This window comes from Geotrypetes seraphini, chromosome 8, assembly GCF_902459505.1.
Source record: "Geotrypetes seraphini chromosome 8, aGeoSer1.1, whole genome shotgun sequence".
Taxonomy (NCBI): Eukaryota; Metazoa; Chordata; class Amphibia; order Gymnophiona; family Dermophiidae; genus Geotrypetes; species Geotrypetes seraphini.
The window spans coordinates 94,033,874-94,061,541 of NC_047091.1; the positions used below are offsets into that span (position 1 = coordinate 94,033,874).

The 27,668-nt window shown below is 43.6% G+C and overlaps 2 protein-coding genes across 4 annotated transcripts in view; one reads left to right on the plus strand and one right to left on the minus strand.

Moving 5' to 3' along the window:
* Nucleotides 1-5,475, minus strand: part of OAZ1 (ornithine decarboxylase antizyme 1) — a 46,310-nt gene extending 40,835 nt beyond the window's left edge. Inside the window, 1 exon segment of the mRNA XM_033953834.1 lies at nucleotides 5,297-5,475. Within this exon segment, the coding sequence (XP_033809725.1) occupies nucleotides 5,297-5,409 (113 nt within the window). The 5' untranslated portion in view covers nucleotides 5,410-5,475.
* Nucleotides 5,476-5,784: 309 nt separating this feature from the next.
* Nucleotides 5,785-27,668, plus strand: part of JSRP1 (junctional sarcoplasmic reticulum protein 1) — an 86,204-nt gene continuing 64,320 nt past the window's right edge. The window contains exons 1-3 of one of the 3 annotated variants that reach the window (XM_033953833.1): nucleotides 5,785-5,975; nucleotides 18,682-18,854; nucleotides 26,971-27,108. In XM_033953833.1, coding sequence (XP_033809724.1) covers nucleotides 26,991-27,108 — 118 coding nt within the window. In that variant the 5' untranslated portion in view covers nucleotides 5,785-5,975; nucleotides 18,682-18,854; nucleotides 26,971-26,990. The remainder of the gene's footprint in view (nucleotides 5,976-18,681; nucleotides 18,855-26,970; nucleotides 27,109-27,668) is intronic. The other 2 variants (XM_033953831.1, XM_033953832.1) reach the window with 2 other exon arrangements.

A 27,668-nucleotide genomic window follows, 5' to 3' on the forward strand; every position in this document is an offset into this window, starting at 1 on the left:
TTGGCTGATAGAAAGGGTGTGGAGAAGTGCTAGCCATGGATGGAGAAGGGGAAAAGGGACATGCTGCTTATGGGATGGAGACAAGAGAAGAAAGGAGGAAATGCACATGGATAGAGGGGAGTGAAGGGAACTAAAGAGAAAGGGAAAATATGCATATGAAGAGGAAGGAGGTGCACATGGATAAAGTAGAATGGAAGAGGGGAAAAGATGCATGTGAATGGAGGGAGAGAATAGAAAGGGAGAATTGTTGGGCATGTGAGTGAGGGAAAGATGGTGCACATGGGAAACTAAAATTGTTGGGTTCAGAAGAGAAGTAGATACATGGAGGAAGAAAAGGATGAGGAGAATTGTATATGGTCATGGAGAGGGAACAGATGGAAAGGGATGCAAGGGGGAAAAATGCTGGACAGTGGTGGAGGGAATTGAGGGAGGATGTGGCATGTGTTAAGCATAGGGCTTTTGGGCAGCAGTGCTGCCCGATTTCCAATTCAAAATAGATTCACTTCGGGTGAATTGATCTGAAAATTCATTTTTTTTTAAATCTGGCTTGCTGGTTCGTTAACCAACCCTCCTCCCCATGCCTTCAGGTCTCCTAAATCAGGAGCGGCAGTGCTGCCTCTTGCTGGTTGTCCACTGCCGCTTCTGCTCCTGCTTTAGGAGGAGAGGGTCAGTCTGAAGTGCTGCATAGGCCTTTGTAGCTGGCTTCTTGGTCTAAACTTCAGCTAATTAGGGCAGCCTGAAGAGGACTGCCGATGCTGTAGCAAGCCTAACAGGCTGCTGTCATCCTCCGCTCTGCTGCAGTCCCACCCCTCCTCTGACAGGAGCCAGAGGATGCTACAAAGGGGAAAACATTCAGGCCTTCAGGGGGGGCCCTGGTGTAGAAGTACATGGACAGAGGAAGGTAAGGGTGGGTCCAAAGAGATGTGCATATGCCAGACAGAAGGGGGAGGGGGAAATAAATAATGGGTCTTAAAACCAGAGGATAGGGCGAGAGATGGTGGACAATGGGATTTAGGGAGGGAAAGAACAGAAAGGGAGAGAAGTTAGACTCAAGAGATGGTGTAGAGGGAGATAGATATACTGGATAGGAGGGTAGTTGGGAAGAGAAAGGGAGAAATGGTGGACCCTGGGGTGGTGGGGAAGGAGGAAGATATGCTGGAAAGGGTAGTTTAAATAAGGAGATATGGTGGGGATTGGAGACTAAAAAAGGAGATATGCCAGACCTCCAGGGGAGGAAAAATGGAAGGGGAGGACAGAGATGAAAATGGATGGTTAACAGAGAAAGAAGAAAACAAATGGGAAGGAGACCCTGGCAAGCGAGTTATCAGAAGACTTTTGTCCTAAAACCTGGAACCAACATGATTTGAATAATGACTGAACAACAAAAGGTAGAAAAAAAATTGTATTCTGTTTTGCCATTACAATGTCAGATTTGAAATGGTGTATCCTGCCAGAGCTGATGTTAGCTGTGAACATAACGTAAGCTAGGATTTAAGAGGAAAAGTCTTTTGTTTACATTACAGTGCCAATGTAGGTAGGAGATGACAAAGGAGGTGGAGTGGGTGAAGAGGCTATAAAATAAACCCACCAGGATGTTTGGGAAATAAACTCAATTGGGCAGGAAAACCAGAATAGAAAAATCTATTCAACAGGCTAATTTGAATTGAAATTTTTTTCCCTGAATTGGGCAGCACTAATTGGCAATGGTGAAAGATGCTGCACATGATCCAGGAGATGAGGGAGAAATGTTGGATATGGCAGTAGAGGGCATGGGAGAGATGCACCATGGATCTTTCCCCACTCCCCTTTGCAGCAAGGTAGGTAATAAAAGAACAGATGACAGTAAGAGGGAAATTTTGCCAATGGGGTTGGAGGAGAGAGGAAGAAAAGTTGGACTCATGGAATGACAGATGTTTGGAGAAGGGAATAAAGTCCAGAGGAGAAGAAGCGTGCAGGAGGCAGAAAGAAATGGATGCAGTAAGAAATGCAACCACAGACTAATAAAATCACTAGACGACAAAAGTAGGGGAAATTTTATTTTCCTTTTAGTGATCAAAATGTCAGTTTTGAGAATTTATAACTGCTGTCTATATTTTGCATTGTCTATTTTTTGTATCTTTTCCTGAGGTGATATTGCAGATTTTAAAGTCTGCCTTGACCTCTTTGAAAAAAATATAACTAACGTTTTATCTGCATAGGGTGTGCTTTGTGTTTAATTTTCTGGTAACCATTATGTATTACATTGTGTGCGTATGAAAAAATGAAAGAAAAACTACTGTACTACAATTAGTATTATGGGTCTGGGGTCTGGGGCAGAGCGTGGGTGTATTTGATTGATATTTTTTAGACTTAGGGGTACTTGGCTTGAAATTGAGAAACACTGATTTAGACCACCTACCTCTAGGTCTAGTCTGAAGTCTGCCTGCCACTTAATACTTTAGCATTTTATTATCTATGCATACTTGCATGAACTGCCCAGAGTAGGTGTCCATCATTTCAAAGCACATGCTTTTATGCCTTCCATATCTGGAGGGGGGGGGGTGATATACTGCCTTTGTGGTTACAATCAAGCAGTTTACATTTATTCTGTATCTAGGGCAATGGAGGATTAAAGTGACAATCAGTCACAAGGAGCTGCAGTAGAAATCAAACTTGATTTCTCTGGTCCTTGAGCTACTGAACTAGCCATTAGGCCACCCCACCAGCAGCAAACTGGATGCACTTTTAGTTAAGTCCCCCAAGTGTTACTCTCTTAATGTGACAAATAGCATAAGGCACTCCCCTCAAGGGAGAGAGGGTGTGTAAGAGCCCAGATATTCATATCCAGTGCCAACATATGTGTTAACAGCTACCACCATCTTTGAACCTACAACTTTCTGGCTACTAGACAGGGCACTAAGAAGCAGCTCAGCCAGTTGGCTAGAAAAACAAGCTCTTATCACAAGTGTTCATACTCACCCTTTTATTATGCCATCCTGTCACTGACTGACCCCATAATGCAGCATCAGTTACCTAGCTTCCTGATTTCTAGACATGCTTTTTGATCTGTATACATTCTTTATTAAAAATTTGTGTTCGTGCTCAAACATACGGGTCTTTTGGAACTAGGAGTTGTAAAATAAGCAGTACAGAAGACAAACTGAAAGAATACTAGTGACTAAAGTGCACAACACTAGCAGTGCCATTCTCAAAGGGTAGAACATAGCAAGCCAGCCTATGAACAAACCATAAAGGTTCATGGTGTTTATACTACTCTTTTACTAAGAGTAACCTAATAAAACAGCGTTAAATGTAACCGCAAAAGCTAGCAAAGCTCGTCTCCAGAAAGACAGCACTCCCTTTCATTACTACAGAAGCATTTAACATCTTACAAAGCCACATCTGACATCCGTAAACCCAGAGGATCTGGCACAGTGCCATGGACTGTATACAGCCTTCTGCCTATAAGACGTTTACTGTGCAAATTAGCTCCTCCCCATGCACCATCTTTCACCCTGCAAAGCTGTTTAGTTGCGTCATCTCAGCAGATGCAGCAATTGAATTTCCTGGGGGATATTTCACAATCACAAAGCAGCCATTTGCAGAACATGTACAACACAAAAACCACCATTTTGCACATGATTTCGAGTCTAGTATCTTCAGCTGCTCTATTAAATACTATTTAGCTAAAGACATTTGCCATTTTTAACCGTTAAACTTGCATAATTGTAAACACCAGATTTAAATTAAAAAAACACGACATTCAACCACACTCACCTTCAAGCTTGAGCTTCAGGTTACAAACAGACCTTAATTGTTAACTCTTCCAAAGACTAGCTGGAATAAACAGGCCACTCACTACATGCCTTCAACTAACATCACCATACAAAAACACTCCAGTACCACAAAAAGTACAATGTAAAGAGAGCAATAATTAACTGCATTAGAAAGCTAAACCAATATGGATTGGTTAATAAAGAAGCCACACAGACAACCAATACCAAACAGAAGCATCACTAAATATCTCAGATTGGCTGCAAATAAGGTTTACAAGTCCTGGCATTTAACTAAATAAACACTTAGAGAAACGATGTACCACTTTTTACATTTTAGCTGCATGCTCTGGCACAGGGCGAGAACTATACGATCTACGTATTTGTTCTCGTTTCAGGCTTAAATTCTACCACTAGGGGCAGCAACGGTTAGCAAGAGATTTGCTTCAGTTTCCTAATTTGAAGCACGACCAAGATGATTTTCTGAGAGGAACAAAGTTTTAATTAAAGTATTATTTATAGTTATCTAGATTTAAAATAGAAGGGGTTCTCGGTCACCTGACCCTCTTTCCCGGGAGGATTTGATTTTGTTTTCTATAAGTATTTTTCCCACCTTCAACTGCAGAAACCGGAAAGAGTATCTAAAACCGTACACAAAAGGGTTTTTTAAAAAAGCAGCCATCAACTCTGTGCTTCGCCACTTAAGCATCTTTTTGAAGTTTCTAGAAGACTACCATGAAAAAGCACAGTAGTTTTCAGTCTTGCATATATTTAAAAAGATCACTTTACGGTAGGATATATCTATATAAACACATGCATATATATACATACGCATTCTTGAAAAAGATTTAAGACCATATATACAGTATACTGCTCAAGAAATCCCTGAAAAAGACCTACCAGCACAAGTCCTCTTCCTTCCCTCCACGAAAACACCCCAACCCCCAGAAACAACCTACTCTATTTCCCCTGAAATGACCAGACATCTTTTGTAACCCACCTTCTATAACTCTTTTTTAATTCGCCTTGAACCGCAAGGTAATGGCGGACTAGAAATCCTAATGTAATGTAATGCTCCCCAAAACTGCAAATCTACTGCAGCCGTTATCACAAGAACATTTTCCACCCTTCCCCCTCCACTTCCCATTTAAGCAACAAGGAAATGGAGGAATGAAGCTGTCAATATAATGTGGGGGGGGGGGGGGGGCGCAACGTCTTTCAAATAAGCCGCCAAGAATGAACTTATTTCCTTCCAGTGTTTATTTACAAATCTTTACCATCTCAGAATAAGTTAAAGAGTACGGAAGAAGAAATCCAGCATTAACTCTTTCTCCTCCTTCACAGTGACAAGCTTCTTCCGGCTTCAGAAGTAGAGAGAACGGCTTTTAAAACTAGAAGCAGCCCGCTCACACTCAATTCAAGTGTAGTTCCATTTTTACCCGGCTTACTAAAGGATTAACAAAATAAAACAAAAACCACTCCCCAGACAACGAAAACAAGCCTGAAAATAAGAATTGCTACAAAAAAAAATTACCCCTTCATACCTTTCACTACTATTACTGTTAATACTCATGACAGGCATGATTCTTTTATTTCCTTCCTTCTCTCTGGCAAAGCAATGGCTATTTAGTATCCGTTGGAGAGAGGATTTCACCATCCGGCCTCTCTGGTTATAAAACCAGAAACCTCTATCTCAACGGGAGTCTTAAAATGGCGAATAACAAACGCAGCCGCAACCCTTTATATACGGCTCTCAAGCCACGCCTCTTTTTTCTTGCAGGTCCTGAGGGGGAGGGGCGGGGAAGAGCGCGCGCACGCCAACTAACTGCTTCGGGTTCGCGGAGTTCCGACCGATGGAGCGGACGTCGCTAACGTCATTTATTGCATGGAGAGGGAGGGGGCGCGGGGACGTTGAAAATGTGCGCGCCCGGATGGTGGTGGGAGGGGAGGCGTACACTCGCGAGAATGAGGGATGATCGGTAGAGGGGGAGGGGTCAAAGGGGTGGGTTGAGGGTGGGAAGCGCGCCGCCGGCAGCTCTTTGTGCCGTGCGTGCGCGTCGTCGTCGTCTTGTGCCGGGGAAGTTGGTGTTTGTTTGTGCGCTTGCGCAGATGAGAACGAGGCACCCCCTCCCCCATCATCCTAGTAACTGCTCGGTTGCCGTGCCTAAATCACTCTGAACATTTAAACAGAATTAATGAAACATTTGGAAGGAGGTTTATGAGGTAATCTTCGGTACAGATGTCATTTCGCTGACTATTCTCATGTACCCTGATCGATACAGTTTCGTCATGGGTGGGGAGGGGGAGGAGGAGATTGAGATTGCGCCTGCGCCTGCATTGTTCCTGGAGATGTGATTTAGCGAATGGGGGAGCAGCCTAATAGAATTGTAGGTTGATGGGGTCCGGGTTCTTATGACCTTGAGCAAGTCACTTTATCCTTCAGCATATCCTTAGGCCCTCATTTACCAGAAATGATTAAATGTGGTACTTTAAAAAGCGTGAGTCTTTTATGGATAGGGAATTAACTGATTCTTGAATATGATTCCATCCTGACCCACAAAAGAAAAGGTATATAAGATTGGGAGAGCTAAGAGCAGGTGCTGCTCAGGGTGAAGGGAGCTGCAGATGCTTCACTCCTGTACCTATGCTAATGATAACTGCTTTGTTTCCTATAACAAACAAGAAGTTTCTGTAGAAATGTTGATAAAATCGATTCCAGCATATGTCACTGTTTTGACTACTATAATATTAACTGGTTTGATTTATTTAATTCGTTTTCTATCCCGTTGTCCCCAAAGAGCTCAGAACGGGTTACATTCATAATTTCAGTACAAGTTTTTAAGCTAACTTGATACATACTAGGATCTAATATTAATATACATAATATATAGTTTACTGCTGGTTACAGTTTGCCATAGTTATCCTTACAGTGCAAGGTTTTCAGTGCAAGTTTTATCCTAATTTTCCACACAGATAGTTTAAAGGTTAGATTTGCCATAGTTGCAGTGCAAGATTTTACAACACAAGTTTTCCTTATGTGACACTGGTTCTGGTACCAATATACATTTCTTTGTAGTCCATCAGTCAAGGGCAGGGGTTTAGGTGAAAAAGTATGTTTTTATTGCTTTTCTAAAGCTGAGGAGTCCTTCAAGGAATCTGCTCTGTGGGGGCAGTCAATTCCAGTGACGTGGGAGTCGGAATGTCACTTGGCAGTTTGCAGTTGAAGGGCACGACCAGGGGGCATTTTGAGGCATATTTTGTCCTGGCAATGGAGGGACCAGTTCGGCATGTACGGAAGAAGCTTAGCTGTCATGTAGCCCAGCGCCACATTTTGCAAGGATTTGAAAGTTAGCATCAGGCCCTTGAAGACACAACTATTGGCTATGAGCAGCTAGTGAGCTGACGTTAGAGCCTAGGAGATAGAGTCATAGGCACAGAGGATTTTAGAAACCTAATCGCCATGTTTTGAACATGCTGGAGAAGTTGTACATTCTTCACTGTGAGACCATTGAATAGCGCATTGCAGTAATCCATGCGGGAGAGTACTAAGGCATAGAGTAGTCAGACTCTGAAAAGTAGTTCCTTATTATTCAGAGTTGTCGCAGGTAGTAAAATGAGGAAGATACTACCTGAGAGAAATGGTAGGAAAGCGACATGTTGTAATTGAAGAGAATACCTGGGCTGCACACTTGGGCCCTGATTCTCCAAAAGTGCGTCCCGATTTTAGGCAGCTGTAGACGTCCTACAGCTGTCTAATCAGCCAATCGGGATGCACGTTTTTTTTAAAAAAATGCTCCCCAGGCAGGCCTGAAGGCGCCTCCGGGAGCCTAGGGAGACCCACAAGATGCCTAAGCTCGCCTACAGGCCTTAGGCGAACTTAGGCGGCCCTACGCGTCTCCCTAGTAGAGGAAGAGACGCTTAAAATGTAGGCCAGCAAAATGCTGGTCTACATTGTAAGTAGACGCGGCCGCTATACTGATCGCGGCAAGGGATCTCCCTGCTGCAATAAAGTATAGCGGCCGCAGCCGCCTGTCCCATCACCGACAGGAGGATGCCTAACTCCTCCTGTCGGAACCCCGAATCCCGGAACCCCCTCCCCCCCAAACTCGTAATCGCCGACAGGAGGATGCCCAACTCCTCCTGTCGGAACCCCGGAACCCCCTCCCCCCCCAAACTCGTAATCGCCGACAGGAGGATGCCCAACTCCTCCTGTCGGAACCCCGGAACCCCCTCCCCCCCAAACTCGTAATCGCCGACAGGAGGATGCCCAACTCCTGTCGGAACCCCGGAACCCCCTCCCCCCCAAACTCGTAATCGCCGACAGGAGGATGCCCAACTCCTCCTGTCGGAACCCCCTCCCCCCCAAACTCGTAATCACCGACAGGAGGATGCCCAACTCCTCCTGCCGGAAAGCCCAACGACCCCCTGCCCCAACTAATCTCCCTCCCCCAACTAACCTTTCAATGTTGGTCAGCTGGACGGGTCTTGCTGCCGTCCAGCCGACGGGTCTGCCTCGTGGAAATGAGACGGCACGCCCCTTCCCGGCCCATCCCCGCTAAATCTAAGGCCTGATTGGCCCAGGCTGTAGAAGCCTGGACCAATCAGGCCTTAGGCATAGCAGGTCCGCCCATCCCCACTAATCCTAAGGCCTGATTGGCCAAGGTGCCTAGCCTGGGCCAATCAGGCCTTAGATTTAGCGGGGATGTGCCGGGAAGGGGCGTGCCGTCTCATTTCCACGAGGCAGACCCGTCAGCTGGACGGCAGCAAGACCCGTCCAGCTGACCAACATTGAAAGGTTGGTTGGGGGAGGGAGATTAGTTGGGGCTGGGGGTCGTTGGGCTTTCCGGCAGGAGGAGTTGGGCATCCTCCTGTCGGCAATTACGAGTTTGGGGGGGAGGGGGTTCCGACAGGAGGAGTTGGGCATCCTCCTGTCGGCGATTACGAGTTTGGGGGGGAGGGGGGTCCGGGGTTCCGACAGGAGGAGTTGGGCATCCTCCTGTCGGCGATTACGAGTTTTTGGGGGGAGGGGGCTCGGGGTACCGACAGGAGGAGTTAGGCATTCTCCTGTCGGTGATGGGACAGGCGGCCGCAATAACCGCGGCCGCTATACATATTGCAGCAGGGAGATCCCTTGCTGCCATAAGTATAGCGGCCGCGTCTAATTTAACCCGATTCTCTAAAGACGCCGGTTACAGAATCGGCGTTTAGTATAGGACGCCTCTCCCGGGCGGCCTGCCTGGGGAGCATTTTTTTTTTTAAAAACGTGCATCCCGATTGGCTGATTAGACAGCTGTAGGACGTCTACAGCTGCCTAAAATCGGGACGCACTTTTGGAGAATCAGGGCCTTGGTCTTTTGCAGTTATAGTAGTCGAACATTTAAACCCAGCGCAGAAAGGGAAGTGCACGATCACAGCGTTCTTTGCTGATCTAAAGGAGTTCTGTCTTGGAGGCGTTTAGTTGTAATTTGTTGACGGACATCAAGTTTTTTTATTTCCAAGAAGCAGGTTAGGAGTTTCACAATGTGGACGTCATGGGCTTCTCTTAGAGGTAGGTACAGTTGGATGTCATCCATGAAGGAATGAATCTAAATTTGATATTTGCGGGCTATGACTAGGACAGGTCTAATGTAGAGATTGAATAGTAGGTGAACAGCAGAGCACCTTGCGGAACACCGTATTTCATCGGTTTCGGTTTTGATAGCACGTCGTTGAGCAGAATGCTTTGGGATCTGTTATTCAGGAAAGAGGAGAACCATTGTAGTACAATGTCTTGGATTCCGATTTCAGAGAGCTGCTCAATGAGGAGAGGATGGTCAATAGTGTTGAAGGCTGCGCTGAGATCTAGCAGCACCAGAAGGACATCATTATCCTTGTCCATGAGTTTCCAGCAGTCATCGATGATGTTGAGAAGGACGTTTTCAGTACTGTGCAATTTCCTGAATCCTGATTGGAAGGCAGACAGGGTGCCTTGTAATTGCGTTAATGCTGTTTTTTCCAGGATCTTGTTTCCCATAATTTGAGCATTATTATACCTTATACTGCTTTCCAGACATTCTTATATTCCACTACAAACCAAAAAACGGTTCAGTGTGGATTATGATCAAGAGAATGAGATATATAACAAAATTACGTACACAGAAAAAAAATATTAGCAACAATACTCAAGAATTTCTTAAACAAGTGTTAAGTAATTTTCTATTTCTTTAGCTTTTGGAACAGACCATTCCATACAAGTGAGGTATGTCCTTCTACCAGCTGATGAGGAGACTGAGAACTACAAATGACATCACTATATTAAATTCTGTGCAGTTCTGTGTCCCTCTATTTCTCAATCTCTTCACAGATGGTAAGTAGGTGTCTGGGCAGACCTGTCTCTTTGGGCTTTTGGGGGGCTATTTAAAAAAAAAAAAAAATAAAAGCATATCTTAATTGCTGTTTGGAACAACAAAGCTAGAGATCTTTATATAAAAAAAAAGGGACCAACTTTGCAGATACCCATGGTGGGGGTATTAGTGCTCTGTTGCCTGTTCCCTCTTCTGCAAAGCTATTGAGCATGGGGGCGGCCAAGGGTGAGGCTGTTGCAGTGCAGGGTGCTTTGGGTTCACAAGCTTTGATGTCTATCACAGCTCTCTCCTGAAACTCATTCTTTCACTGGAAAACTCTGTTTCTTCATTTCTCTCCCTGTTATGTGCTGACTAGACAGGATACTGGAGATCCTTCTCTGTTCTCCCCAGAGTTTGTCTTGCTGCTTCACCAGGCTTTGTGACTGAAAAAGCGTTTGCCTGGCTCCATGCCTTTAAGAAAAGATGTTACATAAAACCTTTTAGATTGTAGAAGTTTTGGCAAATTAAAAAGTCCTTCAAGTGCAAAGATTTTTTTTTTTTTAAGCAAAGGTAATTCTCAAATGAAATTAAATATTTTAATGCCTGACACCTTAACATCTTTTTTTTTTTTTTTCAAGTTCTTTATTCAATTTTTTTCAACATCAAGTGTACACAACTTCAATAGGATAATATCACATCACTTGAAATATTACAATAATCTTTTAAATGAACTTTACCCCTCCCTCCCTTCAACTTTTCCAATATCCTATATATTAAACATATGATAGTAATATCCAAAATTTTAGCTGTAAATTATCATAACCCACCCTCCCCCCCTTTTTTCCATAAATATCCCATAAGGAAAAGAAACAAAATAATCCTTAATCATTACAATAACTTATCAATGGCTTCCATACATCCTTAAATTTATCAAAATAACCATTTTGTATTGCAAGTACTCTCTCCATTTTATATAAGTGGCATACTGAGTTCCACCAGAAACTATAATTTAGTCTAGAATAATTTTTCCAATTATACGTTATCTATTGGACAGCCACCCCTGTAAGGATCAGCAAAAGCTTATTATTAGCCGCAGAAATTTGACTCAGCCCTCATATTAATTCCAAATAAAATCGTATCATAAGATAGTGCCACATGATTTTCCATCAAAAGATTAACTTGATCCCAAATTGAATACCAAAAGGCCTTAATACATGGACAATGAAATAATAAATGATCCAAAGTTCCAACTTCAATATGACAATGCCAACATCTATTAGACACCTTAACATCTTAAAACAAAAATACTCATTTTAAAATAGCATTACTCCTGAATAGGAAGCCAGCACAGACTGGTCAATATGAGTCAAGTTTACCTAGTTTAAAAATCAACTTAGCTGATATATTTTGCAATGTTTGTACCCTTTTCATCAAGGAAAACCCCCAAATAAAGCAAATGACAATTGTGATAATATGGTTGCCTGAACTACAAGTTGAAGATAATCTTGCAGAAAATATTTTTCAAAATATTTTCTGCACTTAGGGGCCCTTTTACTAAAGCTTAGCTCTTGCTAAATGCTAAGAAACCCATTTCGAACATAAGAACATAAGCATCGCCTCTGCCGAGTCAGACCATAGGTCCATCATGCCCAGCAGTCCGCTCCCGCGGCAGCCCCCCAGGTCAATGACCTGTAAGTGATCTCTTACTTAAAACATTTTGTCCTGTATAGTATCCCTCTAATTATACCTTTCAATCCCCTTTTCCTTTAGGAACTCATCCAATCCCATTTTGAAACCCAAAATCGTACCCTGCTCAACTACCTCCTCTGGAAGCGCATTCCAGGTGTCCACCACCCTCTGAGTGAAGAAGAACTTCCTGGCATTTGTTCTGAATCTGTCTCCCTTCAATTTTTTTGAGTGCCCTCTTGTTTTTGTTGCCCCCGCCAGTCTGAAGAATCTGTCCCTCTATACCTTTCATGATCTTGTAAGTTTCTATCATGTCCCCTCTAAGTCTCTGCTTTTCCAGGGAAAAGAGCCCCAGCTTCTTTAGCCTCTCAGAATATGAAAGGTTTTCCATGCCCTTTATCATTCTTGTTGCTCTTCTCTGGACCCTCTCGAGTATCGCCATATCCTTCTTAAGGTACGGCGACCAGTATTGAACGCAGTACTCCAGATGCGGGCGCACCATCGCCCGATACAGCGGCAGGATAACTTCCTTCATGCTTGTGGTGATACCTTTTTTGATAATGCCCAACATTCTGTTCGCCTTTTTTGAGGCCGCTACGCATTGTGCCGCCGGCTTCATTGTTTTATGCCAAAAAAATTACCAAATACTATTCTATGAATGGCACTCGCAGTTTATAGAATAGTGCAGAAACAAAAACCAAAATACAATATATCAGAGATGTGCATTTCCAGTGACTGGCATATTCCCATTAATAAATTCAGAATGAAATACTGTTTTCTACCTTTGTTGCCTGAGTAGCAGACTATGGACTTTTCCTCCAGGAACTTGTCCAAACTATTTTGAAACCCAGTTACATTAACCATTGTTACAACATCCTCTAGGAATACAATGTAGTATAGATGGGCTGAGGGAAGCGAGGGACTGGTTGGAGAAAAGTGCTATGAATGGCTTGAATGGAGAGAGAGTATGATGCTGACAAGCTGCCAGTGGGAGGAGAGCGTGACAGAGCCCTAACTTTTGATTTGTCCTTATTACCTGCTCTTGACATATAGATACAGGTTGGTCATTAGCTACTAGATGTGATTTGTTTTTCCTTTTTTATTTTCTTTGCTGGATGAGAGGAAATTTGTTGTGTGTTATGCATTCAACACCCCTGATCATTTTCAAAAGTTGGCTCTAACTAGCAGTGGGGAAGGATGGGGAGGGGAAGGCCCAAGCTAGGATTTGTTTCTATGGTGGTGCAAGTTCAAAGGGGCAGCTGTAGAACAGAACTTGAGCTGCAGATGAAATCCTTTCCACCTCCAGTTCTGGGGAACTCATTTGCCATACTCATAGAGTTGCCTGCTAGTCCCAACCTGTGGTATCACCTACTGTAGCACAGACAGAAAGGTGGATAAATGGACAGGCAAATCAGAAACCTGAGGAAGTTTTCCTTTACTAAAGATGAAAAGTGAATGTAAAGCAGAGACAGGGCGTGAAGGCTCCCTGATGGAACCTGATGGAAACAGACAGGCTTAAAGAAGGTGATGAAAGATAAGATGAAGAAAGTGCTGTGGTCTTAAGTGCAAGAATTTTGTTTGGGTTGTTTGCATGTTCAAGAAAGCTATTTATTGCTGTGTAAAAATCTGCTCACAGAATGTGTACTTCAGCCAGAATCACAACATGTGGTGCAAGATGAAATCAGAACTGCTCGAATAACATTGGAAGGTCTTCATAAGTGCAATTTCAAAAACTTTTGTTCCTCCCGGCCCTACTTGCCACCTCATGTGCCTCTGTTTAATTAGTGAAACCCAACTAGATTAAACTGGTTTCTGCTTAACTCTGGCAAGCTGCTGGAGGCAAATGTTTTAATGCAAGGAAAATCCAGTTACAGCCGGACATGAAATGCCGTGTTTCTAGGTTTCAATGAAAAAAGGCTTTGGGAGAAAAGGTGGCTGAGAGGGAAACAGTGGGGAATGGGAAGTGTTCTAGTTGGGGAGGGAGTTGTCTTATATGATATAAGAATATTAATTGGTGGAAATGAAGGATCAGCCCATTGCATAATGGAACTTGTAGTTGTAATTTCTCTTAGGAAACTGAAAACTATATGCCATGAGGTAAAACCAGGTCTAACTGATCTTAGCTTTGTGTCATGGAGCCAATTAGCATTCCTCTTAGAAACTCATACACCAGGTGGTATTATCTTTTATAAATGACAAGCTTGATATTCACTAGTGAGCCTACTGTATAACTATAAATTAATAAGTTATCCATAAAATATTCCATCACTAAGGGCCATATTCTATAAACAACGCCATTAGGTGGTGGTAGGTACCTTACTGCCATCTAACTTAATTGATTTAATTGGCTTTCTGTTACATATAAACAGGAGTGTTTCTCAACCTGTGAGTACGCGGACTGCCTGATGGGGGTATGTGGCTTGACCACATTCAGGAACTCTCCCTGCCTCTCACTGGGAATTCCTGCCTGCCTGCCTGCCTCCCTCCCCCCCTGCTAAAGCTTCCGCCGTCGGGATGCCTCCGTCTGCATGTCCGCTACACAACCCTCCATACCCAACGCCGACCCGGAGTCAACACGTTCCATCCCTCCCCCAGCAGGGACTGGCCATGGCCGTGTGCAGCGGCTGGCCCACGAGACTTCCCTCTGACATCAATTCTGACGTCGGAGAGAAAGTTCCAGGCCAGCCAGACACCAAGACCTAATCTCCATCTCTTCAACTGGTGTCTTCTCTGATGCATGCTTTCTCTGATGCCAACACCTCAACACCAGATACAGCTTGTGCCCTCAATACTGCTTACTACTCCAGTACTGGCACTCAGATCTGACAAATCCTACAAAAGTTGCTGGCTGAAATGCTACACAAGCAACCGATGTAAGTACCTGTTGCTGTACCTTAGGTACCAGTTCAATCCAAGCAAAGCTCTCAGTTGTCATCTAAAGCCAGATATTGGAATCCGCATCGAAACCGATTGGTACCTAGAAGATTATTCAGGAAGCAAAGTTCTTCACGCTCCAGGCAATCTAGGTCCCGACACCAACGCTCGACATGAACATCTCACATCACTTCTCCTCCATGTTCTACTTCACAATGTCCTTCTTACAAGCAATTGCCTTGATGTCCATTTAGGTATTCTTTATCCCTGAGATATGAGATTGATCATTATGACTGATTTTCCTTACACTCCTCAGATCATAGAGACCAATCTGATAGGGACTTCTATTGCATCCCTTGAGACCCTTCTCCTCCTCGAAGGAGATCACCACCAGAAAGTCTGTCTTTCACCAGATTTATAAGGCAGATGAGTTATGCCTTATCAATCAAAATGGAATCTGAGGCTGATCTTATGGATGCCTTAGATTATGAAGAATGGCCAAAGCACTGTCTCAAACTACCTTCCATAACCTGATGAAGGAAACTATGTTCAAAAACTGGGAGACACCTCTATGAATTCCTGTAGTTCCCAGAAAACTGGACACACTCGGGTTCAGTCTTGACCAGGATTTAACAGACCACAACTTCAGTCCCTTCTAGTTGAATCAGTATTAAAAAGATCTAATAGTTCCAGGATTTATGCCAGCAATCCAACAGGTAGAGAAGGAAAAACCTTGGATAGATTTGGCCTCAGCTCTATGTTCATAAGCAGAATCCTAAGTTGTAACTTTTATATGACTTTCTATATGAAGACTCTGCATTCGAGCAATACTTTCTGTCAGGTATCTGGGCTCTTTTCAAAACATTGTACATGACCTCTTTGAAACCAGAAAATATATGGCATGGTCTGTCTGTGATGCCTTTGATGTTACATCTAGAGCCTCGGCATTTTCTGTTGCCATGAGAAGGCAGGTGTGGCTCTGACCTCAATTCTAATGTACAGGAGAGGTTAATCAACATTCCCTGTTTGGGAGATGATCTCTTTGGTGATAAAATTGAGGAAGCAACTCAAAAAATTAAAGAACATGAGGACTCTATGACCACTCTATCATCTCAAAAACCTCAAAATCTCAGCCAACTAAGAGATTTTACACTCCAAGATCTTCTTACTACCCTAAGTAAAGATATTCTGTACCTACCACCTCTACTCGAGCTCCACAGAAGAAGTAGCCAAGGCTGCAGAAATCTCAAAAATCGCAACCTCAGTCTCAGCAGAAACTTCAACTATTGTTTTGACTCCATTCTAGAGAGCTTAGCCAGTATCCCACAACCCTCATCACAGACTCTTCCTATAGGGGGTCATCTCATACATTTCAATGGGCCTATATAAAACAGACTTAGGTTCTCAAAGTAGTGAGATAGGCTTATGCCCTTTGGTTCCAGAAAAAAATGTTCAAATCATCCTCAAAGAGTCATCTTTCAATTCCTATCAAAAAACTATCCTTCACCAAAAGCTCTCGACTGCTCTCAACAAATATCTAGAAAGAAAAAGTTTTGCATGCTCTCTCCGGGAACCCTTTACCCACTATTACAGAAGAATAATTGGCTTTGCTCTCTAGATCTCAAAGAAGCTTATACACATATTTCCATTATGTCAGCACACAGAAAATACCTGTGCTTTCGAGTAGCAATACACCATTTCCAATACAAAGTGCTTCCATTTGAACTGGCATCAGCACCCACAGTATTCACAAAATACTTACTGGTGGTAGCTGCATGCCTCTGTCTTCCCCTATCTAGACAACTGGTTGATCCATTACAAAGTCTTGCTAGTGCTAGACACAATCAGAATCAGCTTCCCTATCTATCAGTAATTCTGGAGGTACATTTAAAACAGAATAAAGTTACAATCCCAAATATATGGTCCACCAGGAAGGAGCAATAAGTATTTAGATTCTATAGGAAATAATTTACCAAAGCTTTATGTTTATGCTTAAAATGTAGCCCACCAACTACAAATGCTTTACAAAGGCAACTTAATCCAGAGCTGAATATGTGTAGAATAATACTCCAATTTGTTGAAATCAATTGGAGTATTATTCTACACATATTCAGCTCTGGATTAAGTTGCCTCTGAGCTTTTGAACCTCCCAAGAGGCCAGGTACCATCTCATTCATTTTGCATATGATGCCTACAATGCTACTTCCAGGGTGGCATTAGCAGCTATCATCTCCCATTGCACAGCCTAGTTAAAAGTATCAGATCTTAGAGAAGACCCTCCTGACAAACTAACAGATGAACCTTACATAGGGGATAGTCTGTTCATTGAAAAAGCTGAGGATACCGTCTTTCAAATGAAGGATCACTAACAATGAGAGTGCCCTCATCACCAGCTCAGGAAGCCAGTCCAATCTAAATTGCAGGAAGAATACCGGTATAAAAGACCCTACTAATATCAGTATTTCCAGCATTTTATCCCAGAAGACATTACCAGCTCTAGCTACAACCACCACAAGTATATGCCCAAAGAAAGTGCCCCAGCTTCATTTAGTGATCCTATCAGCTTATTGTCTCCTTTAAGCCAAGACTCTCAGATAACCCTAATGTTTCTCACTTCATGAGAGATCTCATGAACATCAAACTCCCTTTGAGGACCCCTCCACCAGCATGGGATTTCCTTGTCTTTTTGACCAAACTGATGGATCATTCATTTGGACCTCTGGGAACAGCATCTGTTAAATATCTAACCTGGAAAACTTTTTTTTCTGGTTGCAATAACCACAGCAAGAAGAATAAGTGAATTCTAAAAGGAGTTCTTTTCCATTACCTGCCATACATCCTGTTCTTCCATAGCGGAACACTTCTTCACACTCATCGAAAGTTTCCACCCAAGGTATGAGTAGTTTTGAACTTCCATGTAAACCAAACCATACACCTTCCTGCATTTTTCCCACCACCTCATTTGACTCAAGCTGAGTCTGTCCTTCATATACTCAAACCAAAGACTCCAAATTCCTCAGCACAATGGATTTATAACTGTATTTCCTTTTGCTGTTCAATTGAGGGCCTGAAACTTCCTAAATGCAATGGTCCTCACCAGCATAGAGCAAAAGTCTCTTTGGTAGCTTCTTCATGCAGCTTCTATTATGGATATCTGTAAAGCCACTATTTGGGCTTCAGGGCACACTTTTACCAAGCATTACTGCTTTGATTGCTCTTTTGCTCAAGGTGCAGCTTTTGGACAAACAGCAATATAATCTATTTGCGAACTGATTTCGACATCTTCGTTTTATTCCTTCACCCAGTCTTCCACATTGAGGCCACTTGGACACAAAGTTATTGTGGCCCTCAGCTTGGGACTCCCTGGAGCATTCTGTCTGCAAAGAAAACAATTTTGCTTACCTGTAACAAGAATTTTCCATAGATAGCAGGGGAATTCAGTTGCATGCACTCTCTCCCATCCACTGAAAAAAAACTTTTCATACTTTAGGCCTGGTGCAGACTTGAGGGATGGGGAGGTGGAGAGAGAGACAGTGCAGGAAGGAATTCCTATGCATGGTTGGAGAAATCTGCTTCAAACCTCTGATCTATTGGAGAAATCTGGGCATTCAAGCTCTATTGAATGATGTCATCTATAGAATGGCTATATTCCCCTGCTGTCTACACAAACTGAAAAAGGAACATGCATTCATTAAATTAGGTGCATGGAAAAAGTGCCTATTTTTACAGCATCTGTTCATAGACATTCCCTGGGGACATAGTGTGAGTGGAGCAGAGGTGGAAATGCAATGGGCATTTACACACCATTGGAGTTGGTTCTGAGAGTCTATAAAGGAATTTAGGCACCCTATATTACCTTTATAAAAATAGATATTTTTTCAGACTTCTCACATAAGTTTCCTGTTATCAAATAATCTCCAAAATGTCATCTATGAATTAATGAAAAGGACCACAAAAGGCAGCAAGTAAAGGGGGAGGGGGAGGGATTGTTATTAGGGCCATACTGTTGGCTCTGATCTTTAATTCTGTCTCATACTTTATTTCAGAGCGAGCCAATTGCTCCTGTGTCACAGAGAAACTCGTTCATGGTCTCTCATGATTGGCTGGTGTTTTCTTTCAGCAGAATCCCTGCACCTGCTGCTGTACATTATAGACCTGTAGAGCAGAGAAAGAAGAAGGGAGAGAGACGTAGCAAGATCTGCAACTGGCACAAGTCGTGGTAATATTTTAAAATCTTTTAACTGATGTAGAAATGACTTATCAAGTAAATGGCACAATTGGATTTAATGTTCAGTTTACAGAGAGTTTGGAGAGAGACTTTTTTTGATCTTGGGTCCTTGTTATTCTGCCTGTAGAAGGCAGTACTGTATATACTCATATACAGGGTTGGTGTTAGACTTGATGGGGCTCAGGGCAGACATTAGGGAGGGGGCCCCAAAGCTTGCTTGCAGGCTGCCCCTTTCAACTTCAGGCAGGTTTGGGGGCCCAGGGAAATTGCCTTGTTTGCCCACCCTAACCCTAGCCCTGATCATATGGTTGAGGCATTTAGACTTTAAAATGGCTTTATTAATAACAGTCGTCTTTATCCATGGGTCATTTTTCATGGGCAGACATCTCTCTTATTTCTTGTCACCTCCCTCCCCTGACCATGGTATGGCATCCCTCCCTCTCTCTAAGCCTTCCTCTGGCCATCGGCCAGCATCCCTCCTCTGCCCCTTCAGTCTAACTTAAAGTGTTTTTCTCTCTGTCTTTAGAGGTCACCATCAGCAGCAGCAATATACATGTGCTGCCTGCAGCCTGACCCAGAGCCCGCACAGATGCAAGAAGTTGCATCATCATCCTCTAAAGAGAGAGAAATAAAAATATTTTAAGGTAGCTCAAGGGAGGTGGGTGGGCGGGGTTACATTTACAAGTACTTTTAAATATGTTATACCAACTGGCTATATAACAATATCACAATGGTTTTCAATTGAGAGGGGGGGATAAGCCAAACAGCAGAGAGAAGGGAGAAAAGGGTGCTGGACCAAGTAAAGGAGGGAGGGCTGGAGGGGAACCTTGATGTATTCATGGTTCACAGAAGTTTTGACCATTTTTAGTTCCAAAATTCCCCTTATACATGAAATAGACTTATACATAAGTATATAATGTAGATATTTTTGGAAACTTGATATGAGCCAGTAGTGCTGTTAGAATACACTTTTTCTGCATTTTATAGTACCTTATCACTAATCTGTGAAACTTTCAAATGAATCAGTTCACTGGGGTCCGCATAGCTACCATGCTTGTCTTTTCCGGGCTTGACTGATTAGTGATGATTTATGTAACATGCCTGAGGATGATCCCCTTTCTCTCATTGCTTCCTTGGCTTACCAGATCCTTGAATTGATGTTAAACAGGTAGTTAGCTTATTCAGAGCTGTGGGTATGAGTAACTGCACATCATCCACGTAGATGTAGAACTGAGTGCCCATTGATTGGATCAGCTTGGCTAGTGGCTTGGGGTAGATACTGAACAGATTAAGTGATAGTATCAGTGCCCATGGTGGTGATGAGGTAATGCCAAACAATATGGACTATTCTCTGTCTGATAGATAGGATCTGAATCAAGCACTGCTAACTGTTTCTGCTAGTCATGATAGCATAATATCATAATCCACAGTGTCAAAAGCTACTGAGAAATCTAGCTATGCTAACACCGAGGCAATTCCACTCATAGGGGGCAATTCTATAACTGGGCAATCAAATGATTTAGGCTGTGACCCTTTTCTATAAGAACACTTGCCTGCATAACTGTTCTTATAGAACATTAGTATAAGTCAGCATCTGTGCACCTACATTTAGATGCGTTTACTTAGACCATATCAGTAGTTGTAAATGTGTGCCCAAAATGTAGCATTTTAGCCTGAAATGTTTAATATTTTGTCAGTTATGCATATAAATGATGCCAACCCATGCTCTTCCCCCCTGTAAACACTCCCTTGGTAAGGCAGTTTTTGTGTAAGTTGTAGAATACTGCTGAGCACACATATGTGGCTAGCGCTCGCATAACTGTATTCCACTTTATTCCAGGACCAGTGGGTTATTTCCCTCCACCTGCCAGGGTCTGTAAGAGGCCTCAAAACTTCAGAAGCTTTTTCCCCCCTTCCCTTACATACCTCCTCCCTGAGCATGCTCACCAGTCTTTTCTTCCTACAAGCTAGTCTGTAGGAGCTCATCTTTTCTGCTCATGTTTTATTTTGTGATCTTTCAGTATTTTTTGTTCGCAGTTTTTGCCCTCATGGTGTGTAGGTTCCCTGCGGGGAAATCCTTGACTGCGGGAGATCACAGACTGTTGGAGAACGTCTGCTTCTGGGGGGTTCCCTGCTCAGCAGTAAGCCCCCTGGACAGCCTGCACATCAGATCAAGGCTCTGGGACCTTTCCCTTGGGAGCTAGCTCACCCCAGGTTCATCCGCTAGTGGGTGTAGCGCAGGCTGAGACGGTTCCATGGAGGCGCAACCGGGGATCGGAGCTAGACTTCGTCCCTCCAGCAGGCATAGGCGTGGCTTGTGCAAGGATGGCAGAGGTCTCCGGCCATGGTAATCAGGCCGGTGGGGCAGTCAGAAGACTTGAAATCCAGATTTCCAGTTCACTGAAGCAAAGGATCTCCCTGCAAGCTGTATTCAGCTGCATGCAGTTTTTCTCATTCAGCACAGTGAGTAAAATGTTTCAGTTTTTCCTGTGAGCACATGGTTATGTGAGAGCAAGCTAACAGCTTGAATCAGAGATTTTTTTTGGGGGGGGGGATCTTTCAAAAGGGGGTTTTAGGTGGTTTCCCTGCCTGTTCTTCCCCTCCCCTAACATCCTAAAATCTCTGTTTTTAAGGGTTCTCTGTGGTTTGCCTGGGCTATTTTTAGTCAAAACAGGGCCTCAATGGCTATTTTGGAGTTTTTCCAGATTTGATTTTAAAGTTATTTGTCATACTTCCCAGCTTCATTTTTGAAAGAAAACCACATAGATGACATCCCCAGGGCAGGATGGGATGGATTCATGCATTTGCGGTAGATGGCTGTCGGTTGCGCAGCTGTGTTCCATATGTGCTGCGGACCGCGAGGGGGGCGAGATTTGCTCAAATGTGGTGCCTTTGACTTCCAGGGAGGATCTTCAAGCACCTTATACCCCTACTCCCGCAAAATTGGCATTAGGGGGCCCTGGGAAGTGCGCTGGCAGCATTTTGGTGAACCAAAAGTGCGCTCTAGCAAAAAACCTCATAAATCTTTCAAAAATGTTCTCTTATGAGTGACCAGAGGCCACAATCTGCCTCTTTTCCTGATCATTCTGATGTTGTCTGGATTCTTCTGGATATCTGGGAGACTTCTGAGAGTCCCTTGAAATGTGCTCCAGCCATGGCGCAGCTTTATCCGATGGTGGATGGTTTTAACAAGCACTTTACTTCTCTGAAGGTGGATTCTGTGGTGGCATATCACCAAGTGCACATCTCTCCCTAGTGATGGGAGGTGGTCCTCAAGGATGTCCAGGACTGATACAAGGATTTTATCCTTAAGCGTCTGTTTGATTCGGCCGGGACTGGGGTCAAAGTGGTGACAGCCTCTTTTGTAGCTCGGGCAAGCCACTCCAAGCTGTGCCATGATCCTGACACCGTGGTGCTTTGGGATTTGTATTTTCTCATCTCCGGAGTGGATTACATGGCTGATGCCCTGTACAACTTGAATGTTTTCGCCAAACTTGGCACCTATTCTGTTTCAGCTTACAGGATGCTCTGGATCCAGCAATGGTCTGGTGATTCTAAGGCTACATTGAGCTGGTTGCCCTTCAAAGGTCAGAAGGCCAGCTCCTTTTCGGTCAGGGTCTGCTTGGCCTTATGGCCAGTGTTCAGGATCGTAATCCCAAGGCATTGCCTGGGAGAAGGTCCCGCCCTTCTGGGTGTTCTAATTTTTGTCCCTTTCAGCATTCTCGCCCATACTCGGGCCCTTCTACAAGTTCCTCCTCATCTACCAGACTGCACTTTGGCGAGTCTCGCCATCAACAGTCTGCGGCAAGTCGACCGTTGGCTACCACCAAAAAACAGTTTTGATGCCAGGCTGCTGTCTCCCCCCTCCGTGCATCGGGGGGCAGTTGTCGGCCTTTCTGGCAGAATAGGAGGCCATCACCTCCAACCGCTGGGTTCTGGAGGTTCTCCGAGATGGTTACAAGTTGGAGTTTCTCTGTCCTCTGACCACCCTGAGAAGGTGGTTTGGGTGCAGGCCATAGTCCGCAGACTTTTGGATATTGCGGATATAGAACCCATGCTGGAGCAAACTCGAGCTGTGGGAGATATTCGATATACTTCATTGTTCCAAAGAAAGGATCGATTGGAGACCAATTCTGGACCTCAAGGCGGTCAATGCAGCCTGAAAGTCCCTCGATTCCGCAAGGAGACGGTGCATTTAGATTTCAGTAAAGCCTTTGACAGTGTTCCACACAGGTGTCTAATAAATAAACTGAATGACCTTTGTATGGAAACTGGTTATGTGGAAGGTGACAGAGGGCAGTGGTCAATGGAGATCACTCTGAGAAAAGGGATATTATAAGTGGTGTGCCTCAAGGTTTGGTTCTTGGACCTGTTCTTTTTAACATTTCTGTAAGCAATTTTGCTAAAGTGCTGACTGGAAAGATTTTCCTCTTTGCAGATGATACCAAAATCTGCAATAGAGTAGATACCCCTGATGGTTTAGAAAACATGAAGAATGGTCTGAAATTTGGCAGTTAAAATTTAAAGCTATGAAATGCAAGGTCATGCATTTGAGCTGCAGAAACCCGAGGGAACAGTACAGTTTAGGGGTGAAGAGGTTTTGTTCACAAAAGAGGAGCGGGACTTGGGTGTGATTGTATGTGATATTGTAAGGTAACCAAACAGTTTGAAAAAGCAACAGCAAAAGCTAAAATGATGCTTGGGTGCATAGGAAGAGGAATGGCCAGTAGGAAAAAGGAGGTATTGATGCCCCTGTATAAGACTCTGGTGAGACCTCATTTAGAATATTGTGTACAATTCTGGAGACCATAAGAACTTGCCCCCGCTGAGTCAGACCAGAGCACACTTTAAAAAAGATATAAACAGGATGAGGTGGCCCAGAGGAAGGCAACTAAAATGGTTGCTGGTCTACATCATAAGGTATATGGGGACAGACTTAAAGATCTCAATATGTATACTGTGGAGGAAAGCAGGAGAGGAGAGATATGATAGAGATGTTTCAATACCTATGTGGCATAAATGCACAAGGCAAGTCTCTTTCATTTTGAAACTCCAGAGTGAGAGGGCAAAGAATGAGTTTAAGAGGTAATAGGCTCAGGAGTAATCTAAGGAATCTTTACAGAAAGAGTGGTAGATGCATGGAATAGTCTCCCAGTAGAGGTGGTAGAAACAAAGTCTAAGATTTCAAGAAAGTGTGGGACAGACACATGGAATCTCTTAGGGGCAGCTTGGAGTGGCATGCCTGAGCCACAAAAGAGAAGGCCGTCATTGCTTTGACCCCCAGCAGCGGCCGAATTAAACAGATGCTTAAGGATAAAATCTATGCATCGGTCCTGGACATCCTTGAGGACCACATAGGACAGGCACATGGGATCTTTTAGGGAGAGGAGGAGATAAACATAGAAACATAGAAAAAGCGGCAGAAAAGGGCTATAGCCCACCAAGTCTGCCCATTCCAAGTATCCCCCCCCTGAATTTACTCCCTTAAAGATCCCACGTGAGTATCCCATTTTTTCTTAAAATCCATTACGCTACTGGCCTTTATCACCTGGGGTGGGAGTCTGTTCCAATGATCCACCACTCTTTCGGTGAAGAAGTACTTCCTGGGATCGCCATGAAACTTCCCTCCCCTGATTTTCAGCGGATGCCCTCTGGTGGTTGAGGGTCCCATGAGCCAGAAGATATCATCTTCTGACTCGATGCGTCCCGTGATGTACTTATACGTTTCAATCATATCTCCCCGTTCTCTTCTTTCCTCAAGTGAGTACAGCCGCAACTTCTTTAGTCTTTCTTCATACGTGAGATCCTTGAGCCCCATGACCATCCTGGTGGCCGTTCGCTAAACCGACTCGATCCTCAGCACGTCCTTTCGGTAGTGTGGGCTCCAAAACTGAACACAGTACGGAAGAACGAGACTTGGGAGTAATCATCAGTGCTGACATGAAAGCAGCCACTCAAGTGGAGAAGGCTTCATCTAAAGCATAAAGGTTGTATCAAGAGAAGCTTCGTCAACAGGAAACCTGAAGTCATGATGCCATTGTACAGAGCCATGGTGAGACCTCATCTGGAATACTGTGTGCAATTCTGGAGGCCACATTACCGAAAGGATGTGCTCAGAATTGAATCGGTTCAGCGGATGGCCACCAGGTTGGTCTCGGGGCTAAAGGGTCTCCCGTACGAAGAAAGATTGAGCAAATTGCAGCTCTACACTCTCGAAGAGCGTAGGGAGAGGGGAGACATGATTGAGACATTTAAGTACATCACGGGACGGGTCGAGGTGGAAGAGGATATCTTTCTTCTCAAGGGACCCTCGACCACAAGAGGACATCCGCTCAAACTCAAGAGAGGGAAGTTTCGTGGAGACGCCAGGAAGTACTTCTTCACGGAGAGAGTGATTGAGCATTGGAACAAGCTTCCAGTACAGGTGGTCGAGGCACGCAGCATCCCAGACTTCAAGAACAAATGGGATACCTATGTGGGATCCCTACGTGGTCATGCCAAGGGATAGGGTCACTAGGACTTGAATGAGCGGGTCAGTAGAGTGACAGTATAATTATTGTACTTTAAGGGTCAGTAGACTTAAGAGGGTGGGTAAATGGTGTGGGCAGACTTGATGGGCTATAGCCCTTATCTGCCGTCATCTTTCTATGTTTCTATGTTTCTATGTACTCTAAGTGAGGCCTCACCATGGCTCTGTACAACGGCATCATAACCTCAGGTCTCCTGCTGACGAAACCTCTACGGATACACCCCATCATTTGTCTTGCCCTGGAGGAAGCCTTCTCCACTTGATTGGCAACCTTCATATCCTCGCTAGATCGCGTTCCGCCGTAGTTCTAACCAAGGTCTCACCATTTAGTACATAAGTTCTACGGGGGTTTCTCCTGCCCAAGTGCATTATCTTGCATTTTTTAGCATTGAAGCCTAGCTGCCAAGTTTTTGACCATTGTTCCAGCAGCAGTAGGTCGTGTGTCATATTATCAGGTAATAAGCATCTGCCTACTATGTTAAAAGTTTGGCATCATCGGCGAACAGTGATACCCTTCCTCTAAGTCCTTTCGTCATATCTCTTATGAATAAATTGAATAGGATCGGACCCAGGACCGATCCCTGCGGCACTCCACTGATCACGTCCGATGCTTTGGATGGGGTACCGTTTACCACCACCTTCTGAAGTCTACCGCTCAGCCAATCCCCAACCCATGTAGTTAGAATGTCTCCTAATCCCATCGATTTCAGCTTGTTCAGTAATCTTCGATGAGGAACGCTATCAAATGCTTTACTGAAGTCCAAATATACCACGTCCAGTGACTCTCCGGCGTCCAGTTGTCTGGTAACCCAGTCAAAAAAGCTAATCAGATTAGATTAGATAGATAGTGTATGTTGTGGATGGGCAGACTAGATGGTCCATTTGGCCTTTAGCTGCCGTCTCGTTTCTGTGAAAGTAAGGCGTTACTTGACCAGGACCAGGAAGCATGTGATGAAACTACCAAGTAGTAGATTTTAAATAAACCGATGAAAATATTTCTTCACTCAACGTATAATTAAACTCTGGAATTCATTGCCGGAGAATGTGATGAAAGCAGTTAGCTTAGCAGGGTTTTTAAAACGTTTGAATAATTTCCTAAAACAAAAGTCCATAAACCATTATTAAGATGGACTTGGGGATATCCACTGGTTATTCCTAGGATAAGCAGCATTTCATCTGTTTTACTCCTTGGGATTTTGGGTTAGTGGTCACTGTTGGAAACAAGATACTAGGCTAGATGGACCTTTGATCTGATTCTGTCCCAATATGGCAACTCTTTATGTTCTTATAAAGGGCAGAAATGCCCTCTAAACCAAGGGCAGGAGCCTATTCATTTGAAAAGGATTGTTCCAGATGCCAAAAAATGGCCTATAAATGCACCACTGGTTATGCCTTGAATTTATCAGTAATGAATCTGATCTTTTACTTCAACAGAATTAAGAATACATAGTAGATTTTAGTTTTATCATCGTAACATATTTTTTAAAATGCAAAGTTCACTGCAATTTAATAAAAAAAAAAAATCATATGCTAAGCAACATGAAAAGGATTTTAAGTACATTTTGCTTCTTTTCATAGTGAGAATCCTGCAAAATAACATGGAAGGTGGCACAAATGACAAGTTTGAGAAGGATGCAGAATGTCCTAAGGCTACAGAAAAGATGCCGGTGTTAAGTGAGCTCACACAGGAACCATCAAAAGAAGAACGGAGCAAAGGTAATGCATTCAAAACTCCAAAATGAGTCTTTCAGTACTTACTAGGACAGGGGACTTTAGCTGTTGGCTTGCCAATACATGCTCTACTGACCAGAAGGGTTAACAGATGACTGGTGCTATTATAACAATCTCCTTGGCAAGTCAGCAGTGAATTATGTGCTCAGGTTATTGTACATGTTCAGAGAATTACTGATTGGAAAGTAACCACCTATGTAACTGGTACTATGGATGTTTATTAAATGATGATGAGACATATTTTGCCTACATGGACCCATTTGTTTTCATTCCTAGTGGTACCCTTGATTTCTGAAGTGCTTTCTTTGTCATTAACTTGTCTTCAGCTCTTGCTTTTTGCCTGTTTGACTATCCTTATTCTACCTTATCTGTTCCTTCAACATTATATCACTGTATTTAGTATACTTTTCTGTTTTCTTTTCTTTTTTTAACTTTATTAGTTTTCCAGTGTGCATCTCTATAGTCATCTGTAAAGCAATAACATATCAACAATTACTTACCAAACCCCCATCCCATACTACCCCTCCTCAGAAGCCTCTATCTGA